Here is a 9,851-nt window from a genome sequence, read left to right as displayed (position 1 = left end):
TTTGCTGAGAAGATCGTTATTTTTCATCCTGAAAAATCTAACAATGACTAAAAATGATCTCCCATCTACTCCTAGCCAGTGCTGATTTTCAGAGAAGACTAACGGGCCAAGACTCCCCATTTACCTAGCATGGAGCCACATCTCGTGCTGCTCTGTGGCAGGCAGCACAAAGTGCGTGCAAGCTCAGTGTCATCTTCTGTCCCACAGATTGCTCAAATCTGTGGGAAGGAAGAGAAGAAAAATTTGAAGAGATGAAATGCCAAAAAGGAAGAAAAGCATCAAATTGTACGATTGGGTTCTTCCAGTACAATGCTACTATACCAGGGCAACCCAGACATTTTTACCAGTGGTCCTCCAATTACAGGCTTCTGTCCTGGCAGTGTTCTGCAGTGCCAAGCCAAGTGTGCTGCCTAGCTCAGTGTAGCTTGAGGAACACCCCATCTTCAGTGCACAGCAATTCTGCAGCTACCAGCTAAGTTCCACAATTAAATACAGAGAGGGGATACAGATAATTAAATACACTTTGCCTGTTTTTAAAACTTTGACAGAAAGCTTCAACTGGAACAAAACCCATACAACTACTTGGAAAAGGAGATGGTAGGTAGTAGATAGGACAGCAGTTCATCCTGACAGGACTTTAAAAGGTTTGGTATCCTTGTGCTTACCAGAGTTTACTTTTGTTGAAGAATAAGCCAGGCAACTTCAGAGATCATCAACTCCAGAGTGAACGCAGCGTTAATATAAAGATGCTCTCATATTTGTATCCTTCAAATATGTGCTTAAGTTAGCCACCTGCATATACAAAGAAGACACACTTGACTGGAACACTCTCATTTTTAGACTATGAAGCAAAAAGTTAACAAAAGATAATGGCCTAAAACATTCTATGGGCTGCATAGGCCAGGAAGCCTGACTTCCTTCTTGAGCAACAAGAGAATGATGATTAAGCTACTGGGTTGTGGTTGTGTTTTTTTTTAAATGAATACATCAGCTTTTTAATAAAATTCCATCTAAGCCACCTCTCAAATACAAGCAAACTACTTGACTACTGGTATAAATTTCTTTAAAACCCCCCACAAACTCTTTTGTTTTGTTGTTTGTGGGTTTTTGTGGGGGTTGGTTTGTTGTTTTTTTTCGTAAGATTAACACAGCCACATCGCCATGACCTGCATTTTTAGGCAACAGACTTGAGGAAACCATTTTGATGAAGAGAGAGCAGACTCCAGCCTAGGACCGAGAGGAAAGAAAATCTGCCACCAAAATGGCAAGAGAAGAAGGATGATTAATTGACAATTTAAAACATAACTACTGGTTGGCTCAGTGGATTAAGAATAGGGAATTTTCAAAGAAAAAACCAAACTGAAGCTGGCCATTGGCCTTAGGAAAAGAGAGTTGTCTGTAAGAGTAGATAAGTTGCTTCGGTTTATCTCATAGCAAACTAGACTAGCATGCCTGATGGCAGTTTCAGCCAAGCACCAATAGGCACAGAAACATGTATACTTGATCCAAGATATACCTGAGCCTCATATTTTAAAAAAAAAACTTCCAACGTCTCTTAGTAATTCCCCAAAATCTTATAACTGTCAGAAAATGTTGCTGATAGTTCAGGTTTTTGGATTTCCAGGTCAAACCACTAAGCTTTATAAAAAGATAAAAAAAGCTGTGCATCTTAATGCCTTCGCATAACTACTTTATTACTGAAACTTTTACTGCTTTATGAATGTCTATCTTATAGTGCTTTACATTTTCAAATTAAAGTCTCCTAATGTTTTTTTCTTTTCCATTACTAAGATGATCTCCTTACTTTACTCAAAATGTAAGTACCGACTGTATAAAAACAATTTTACTTTCTATAGATCCATCAATGCCTGAATTCTGCAATCAGATGAATCTGAACACACTTCAAATACCCACACCAAGCCAGTCTCTGAAGTCCATGGTGGTCACCCCTCATGAGCCAGATTCATGAGGTGGTCAACCCACAGTAGTGGTCCTCTCATGATGCAGATTCACAGCTGGTATTGACTTACTACATTAACATCAGTGAGAAAGACAGAAGTGGTATTTTGGGGCGAGGTGAAGATAAAGCTGCAGAAGTGATTAATGAAATTAATGGAATTAAATCTGAACCTTTATGAAAGTAGTGATACTTCTGCAATTTATAAGAGCTTGTGATTCAATTCACCAACTACTCAGTATGCTTTTTGGCTTGCACACAAAATACACATGTGGGGCTTTTAGACGTGTCACTGGATATGGCTGCTTCAGTTCTTAAATACTGATGCAAGCTCATCAGTAACACATTTTTATACAGAGGTCAAAAACAATCATACATAAATGATAACATTTTGATATTTATTATTAGCAGGTAGAACTTATTTTCATTTATCACAAACCACCATTGTTTTCAAAAGGATCTTCCTATCTTTGGGAGATAGCACCTTCCTGTGGTCATTTCAAGAAGCAACGTTGGGGGGAGGGAAATTAAGTGCTCGTCAAAACAAAGACTGGTACAAAATGTTTCAGTTACCCATAGTATTTTCATTATGTCCTCCTGTAATACTAATAAAAATCCCAGTTCCAGTTCAACCATGATCAGTGTAATCAGCGAAGATATTACACAAACTACACAATAGCCACAATCATAAGAAAAAGTTTACTTTGCCAAGATACTAACTGTAAGGAGATCAAATCTTTGAGCAGTATAATTTCCTGGTATTACGTATTGAGGGCAAAAAAAAAAAGGTTTAAAACTACATACTGTCTAGTGTTCCACTGTACTTCCCAGAACACTAATGCAAGAATTTAACACTTGACTTTACAGGGAAAAAAAAGTGTTATAATTATCTTTATAATATACTGATAACAGTTTATGTGATGCTCAGGTATCAAAACTTTCTGGATACTGTAAAAACTATCTTTATAGATAAGATTATTCCTGATCAAAGGCAAACAGAGACTAGAAATTGATCTTACTTCTTCCTGCTTGCAAAGTAAAAGTGAATTCCACGGAGAGTAGTAGCCAATACATTTCTGCAATGAGAAAATAAATTCTGAGATTTTATAAAATTATGTACTCACAGATGAGATATCCCCTTGATTGGTCTTCATTTGCTTGAATCATAAAAAACAGAGTGAATTTAGCAGGCTACACAGAAGCACCTGCATAATTTTTAACCAACAGCACGTAAGTAATTAGCTCAAATCTCTTAAATTTGGGTATCACTACACAAAAAGAACGTTGTACACAGAGGGAACAAACAACAATTACAGAATCCCCCATCCCTTTATTTTTTCTCTTTTTACTTGAAGAGCTTGAGGCAAATTTATATGGATAAAACCAACATGTAGTGAACTTGCATATGTTCAAATAAAAGAATTATTAAATTTTGACTTGCTTCTGGCTTTGCTATAAGACAGGGATAAAAATCAGGAGCAGGAAACATTGGTTTTACTATTGTGCCCAAATTTAGTCCAAGGAACACAAAGCCTGAACTTATAGAGCACCAAATAATTCTGAACACCATTCAACAATAAAAGTGATCGTTAACAACTTATTCAAATAATGGGGGGGGGGGGGGGGGGGGAACATAAACGAGGTATTAAAAAGTAGGGAATTATTTAGTTACAGTATTATGATTTCCAAGTCATTACATTTTTAAGGCAAAATCTTACCATAACAAAACACATTACTAATATGTACTAAAATAAGGTTATTTACTTAAAAATGATACATTGGACATAATCTGTGTACAGAACAAGCAATTCATGGTAAACTCAATAAGGCACCTTCTAAAGCAGATGCTGTACAAAATACATTATTAGTGTGTTACATTTTTAAAGGAGTACTCTACACTTCTGGCATATAACACACATGAGAGTGTGACCATTTGTCTTGTTCCACTCTTCTTTCATATTTTATTTACATCTTCTCTAGGTTAACTACAATGTTATTTATTCTTCTTGTATACAATATAGTACATTTCATTTTGGGCATGGCATGTCAGAGCACAAATGTCACTACATGATGTGGGCTTCTATAATTGCATTCAAAAGTAAAATATTACAAAGCAACAATTACATGAGATTTGTTCAAAAATTAGAAGTAATGTGCACTCCACTTCTGCTATACCAACCAAGGCTAATACACCACGGATCCATAAAGCACTTTATCGTGCAACATTGCCAGCCATTTTGAGACATCACACCTGTTTGGAATAAAGATTGTGGGCACAGGATAAAGACTTTTGACTTCAGAGGTACTGCCAGAAGAATGAGGAAGTGCTAATTCGTTCTAATATTTGACAGAAGATAACTGTGTGACTTCCCTTTAAAAATACCTGCAATAGCCAAAGAATGCTTTTTAACTTAGTATCTTTGCTTTTCAAACATTTTAGACCATTAAAATACAGTCTGTGAAGACAGAGTAGATGAAATGAATCCAAATGATTTGTTTTATGAACACATTCAAATAGTCATTTAGATCAAGATCTAAAATTTGATTCTAGACTACTCTGGAGGTAAGAAATTATTAATTTTACATTTTATTCAATACTTCAAACTAGACTATTTAAGAAAATAATTGGGGAAAAGTGATGGATATTGGGAAAACTGTCAGTTTCTTGAGTAAAACACAGGAAAAATTATATCTTGAGTAAAACTCAGAATAAACTCAAAATGTAAGCCTACATTTTTCTGTAGGAATATTATGTTTCTTGTGGAATTTACAAGCTAACCAGGAACACAAAAACCTTCCTTTCAGTTGCTGTAACAGTAAGAATTATGTAAGTGACTCAAATTATTTTCATCCTAACTGAAATCACATGGAGCAGGTTAAATAAATACAAAAAAACCCCTCCATATGTTGGTGTTTAAGAGCTTCCAAGGCGCAGTCTTGATACTCCCCAAGATATTTTCCACATTTCTGATTTTTGTATTAAAAAAAAAAAAGAATGACAACACATTTGCCATTTTTGGGTGATTTTTTTTTTGGACAACAAATGCTTGAAATTTTGACCAACAATATGAGATTAATCACACTCCAACAGAAGAATCCTATTACCCTCCCTGACCTTAAAGGCTTCTGAACTTTACAGTTTTGCATAAAGCAATAATGTAGCTTTAGAATCTGTACTAAGTATGCTTAGTTATGTAAAAATTAATGGGCTAGCTTTGAGCAAAGGTTGTTTTTTCTTTTCCAAATGATTGCTAAAATATCAGGATAGACATACTTAGGGTCCAAACAGCAAATGACCTTGCATGGAATGTAGATATGTGCTCAAGTGCTTTATGCAACCAGGTCCTTTAGTGATAACATTTTTTGGAGTATCAGGGAGTCAAGGAATGCTAAAGACCTAGCAGCTCCTGTTCAGGACAATGAAAACCGCATATGCATGATATATTTGAGTATGAACCTAGTAACTGAAGTGCTGAAAAATTAAGGTTAAGGTTCAGCTTAAGGCTACAAGATTTGTTTTTTCTAAAAGATTTGCAGCAGTCAACTCATTTTTTCTGTGTTTAAGTGAATGTGCAAATCAATTCAGGTCTTAAGATGTCTACCAAAGATCACCACCCTATTGCCTCACAAATGCCCAAACACTGGAGGAGAAAATAAATGAATAATTAAAAACTAATGAAATTCACACTTCCAGCAATGGTTTCCTGAAGACTTGGGAAAAATTAATTTAAAAATTCACAAAACAAGTTTACAGCTAATAATGCTGTGGCAACTTCTAAAAAAATAAAAAAATGTTCTAAATCGGAATGGGTTCATTTAAATAGACCTCCATGCTCTGAAAGTTTAAGCTAGGCAGGGTACCTACATAAACATTTTTCCTTCTTATTGATAAAAATCCTAGAGAAGGAAAAAAAGAAAGCTTATCCCTTACTTTTTTTGGCTCATACCAAATATTTTCCAACTGTGCAAAAATTATGCGCAAAGACATGGTTAACAATTGCAAACTCCTCATATATTTCTTGGCAATGGACGGAAAAACATTCTTTTAAAAAAGCCCTTTATCATGAGGATTGTGGCACAATATCATAGATTTCTTGCTGTTTTCAAATAAGTTAAAATCATAGTTGACACATCTATGAACTTCTCAGCCAGAATACATATTAATACTTAAAGGCATTACTGAACAAAAGTAATGACTTTATTTTTTTTAAAAAAAAAGAAATGTCCCTCGAAATAGCTAGTTTTCTATAAAATATGTAGAACTGTTAAATAAAGTCTGTACATCACAATAGAAAATAAAAATACTGTGATCTTTTGCCTGACCATTTACATTATGTGAACTACAGAATTAAAACAAAAAAATAACATTAGAAGGTTGTAATTGTTCACAAATCACATTAGTTCTGCATTACATTGTTTTCTATCAGTTGTATTTTCAAGGGAAATTTAAACACATATCAAAACAATCTCCATGTACATCTTTTAAGACAACAAATAATCTGGCATAAATCAATTTTAAGTTTTAACATTTTTTCATCAATACTATTCCTAACTTTTTTCTTCAAATCTCGACTATGGCATATGTGTGTGTGCATGTATCTAATTGTACACATGTACCTAGGACTAGGTGTTTTTTTTTTACTAAAGCACAAAACACACCATATAAATAACTTCCCTTTTTAAATTTACCTAGAACAAGATTTACAGTACAAAGTTATAGGCACTTAAATTATCAAATAGGTTCAATGGTTCCAACACTGTGTGTTCATTCTTCAGATGATTCACGCATTTGAAGCTTCAACTTGAGTTATGATACTATTTTCTAACTTCAAAGTAGAAGTGCCAAAGGAGTTATAGATCAAAAATTCTGCTTTACAATAACCTCATGGAGGGGTTCTGGTTTTCAACCAACTTGTCTGGATCAGTGAAGAAAAGGAGGGAACTACAGTTTCCTGTGCATGCTAAATAGTTGGCACAATAGGACCAAATTTTGCAATTATGTTAACTTACTTTATCTTCATGAATTAATATTTCAATGCCATTCCTCCCAAATGTGCCTAACTAGAACTTAAAACATCCACTGATTTACCTTGTCTTATATCTTGATTTTTGTAACTGTCCACTAAGTGGCCCAAAGATGTGGCCTCCTGCATTTACATCAAGACAACCCAGCTCAAAATCTTCTGCACATTGTGGATCTTACCTTCAACAGTTCACATATTCAGTTCTCCTGGTCTTGACTTTTACTGTATTCTCTAATCTTCTGAGTGCCCGGCCTGCGCTTCCTGCCTTCCCTCTTTTCTGTCAGTAAATTAGACTTGTTCTCAAGCCTTTCAAAACTTATCTTCTGCCTAGTTTTGTCATATGATGAAAAAGCATGCTCCTACAGCTGACTGATTCCCTCCTGTATGGAAAAAAGTTCAGAGCATGACAGGCACCTACCAGTGAGTCCCAATAAAGCAGAAAGGCAAAACACATCATCAATGGTCTTTCAGTTAAGATGTAGAGTATTCTGCAGCAAACATGCTGGTTGCATGTGGCATTGTGAAAAATACGCCAAATTTCATAGTCATCCAATTATGGAGCCCACTAGACTGAGATGACCAAGGCAGTCTATAAGAGAGATAGTTTCAAGCTCTTTACGGACTTAGGCAGGCATTCCTTAATTTATTAATGGTTCACATTTTTGCAGTTCTCCTTGTGACCAAAGCGAGAATAGAAATAAAATTAAAATTGAGATTTTGGAAGATAACTTAGTGGCAAGGAGTAAATACTACAGCAAATCTCTGATTGTGGAGCCACAAAAAGCATGGAGCCCTGACCATAAAACTTTGTTCATTTAAATGGTTTCTTGTCTATTCCAAATGACAGCAAAATAATCCCGGCACACACATAAAGGCATAAGGAACTGTTAAACTGAGTAGTATCACAAACAGATTCATAACCTACAGGCTGTTTCACAAAAACTTGGTACGGATTGACTAGGTTTTATCAGGTAGAAGACAAAAAAAAAAAAGCTTATATTCTCCATCTCTGTTGAATCCATATAGCTTGTTAGGCTTTCACAGAAAGCACTGTAATCTGAACATTCAATTCAGTACCCAGAGTTTTACTGGAGACTCACTAAGTATGACTGAAGTCTCAATGCAGCTCAAACAAAAACAAAACATGTATTTTATCAAGGCTGTCCATATACGTAGCATGTAGTGTACAGAGGCTCTCAGTATCACAGTCTATGAAGTACTGAAAGATTTGATTAGCAGCCTGTAGAAGTGTGCTGAGAAAAAACTGAATCTCAGTTATTTCCTCTTTCCACATAGGTCTCACCCATGTTTGAGTGAAAAGATCTAGGAGTCCAGCTTCGCTCTCCAATGTCAATTTACTATGTCAAATCTTTACATCTTGTGATTCCACCATCTTGGCAAGTGTCTTCTTTATCCTCAATGCAGTGAGCCTTGAGGCAGGATTATGAGCCCAGCATTCAGACATTAATTTCAATATTGCTCTTAAACACTGTAAAATAAAAAACAAAGGAACAGTATCGTAACAACTGACAGAGCTAAGGTGTGTAACTTTTGTTTGCTGTCAAGCCCAAATTACAGAAGTCCAAACGTGCAACTTCTACATTTTCTGCAAAATTGCTCATAGAGAACTATTATAAACAGATCAACTTAAAAAAAAACCAAACAAAACACCAAACCACAAAAAACAACCACCACATCCCAATCCTCCTTTTTCCTCCCCTTCACTGCCTAGTATTACAGCACCTGGAACTAACTGAAGTGTTTCTTTAAGTTTCACAAAGATGCACTACCAGAACTTATCACCAACTCAAGAACAGCAGTAGAAAAATGGTAGCAATAAGCAGAAAAATTTCCATATGTATGGCAGAAAAACTGCAGAGAATTTCTTCACTGAAAGTGAACATGTGACAAAAGCTCTTTTCAGCAGTCAAAAAAAATATGGAAAAAACCTGGGAATTCCTAACAGAAATCAAGGATTTGGGGAAGAAAGGATATGGTATATCTAGCTTAGTACATGAAATAGTTACATCGTATTTACTGTGTTCAAGCTGTGGCTCTTTAAAAACATATTTAAATTTAATATTTTAGTTACATCATGGCTTGTCCTGCAATGTACCAGTAAAAAAAAAAAAAAAAAAAGCTACAAACACAAAGACATCACTTCATATTCCATGAAATACCTTATGCCACAAACCAATATGCTCTATATATTAAGAGGAACAAAACCAAACAAAAACTCATTTAAGTTTTAGCTCCAATCAAAATGCTGAAAAATATTCCACTATCTAAAAAGAAGATATCAGTCAGAGCAGTATTCATACACTTGGATGCTGCTTAAGGGTATCTTCCCCTCAGATCACTGAAAAGATACACAAAAAATATGGTATTTTGAGTTGCTTTCAAACATATCTTTCTCCTATTGTTGCTGTGAGGTTTTCAAAGTATCAGAATGTCTGAATGTAGTCCCTTTTTTACAATGTTTTAATATTTATTAAACTAAAATATCCTTCTGTATTAATGAACAAACAGAACTGATTTTCCTTTCAGCATACTCACTTCATCACTGTTCCATCTGTTCGATACTACTGGGCGTAGGCGTTTGACACAGACCACTTCTCTCATGTCCTCATAGGATGGATCACTTGGCACCATGTCATAATATGGCAACTGATACTCTTCAACAATACCTGGAGATAATTGTGAAAGATCAAGAACCATTAAAAAAGATAAGATAAATCTATATATCTACTCTCAGATTTCCTTAGCCAGGAGCAAAAATCAACTCAATTTTGTGCCAAGGCAAATCCACCACACTATTATACTGTGATAAAAATCCGAAAATTTCACTACAACAGACATTTACCAGAAAA

The 9,851-nt window shown here is 35.2% G+C and overlaps 1 protein-coding gene across 3 annotated transcripts in view; it reads right to left on the bottom strand.

The window, feature by feature from the left end:
* Positions 1 to 3,700: 3,700 nt before the first annotated feature.
* BMPR1A (bone morphogenetic protein receptor type 1A) overlaps positions 3,701 to 9,851 on the bottom strand; it is a 90,791-nt gene continuing 84,640 nt past the window's right edge. For all 3 annotated transcript variants that reach the window (XM_068398628.1, XM_068398626.1, XM_068398627.1), the window contains 2 exons: positions 9,538 to 9,668; positions 3,701 to 8,470 (listed from right to left, as the gene is read on the bottom strand). In XM_068398628.1, coding sequence (XP_068254729.1) covers positions 8,345 to 8,470; positions 9,538 to 9,668 — 257 coding nt within the window. In that variant the 3' untranslated portion in view covers positions 3,701 to 8,344. The remainder of the gene's footprint in view (positions 8,471 to 9,537; positions 9,669 to 9,851) is intronic.

The sequence above is a fragment of the Nyctibius grandis genome, chromosome 4, assembly GCF_013368605.1.
Source record: "Nyctibius grandis isolate bNycGra1 chromosome 4, bNycGra1.pri, whole genome shotgun sequence".
NCBI lineage: Eukaryota > Metazoa > Chordata > Aves > Nyctibiiformes > Nyctibiidae > Nyctibius > Nyctibius grandis.
The sequence above is the reverse complement of the archived record's forward strand: the minus strand, read 5'-3'. Positions and strand labels throughout refer to the sequence as shown.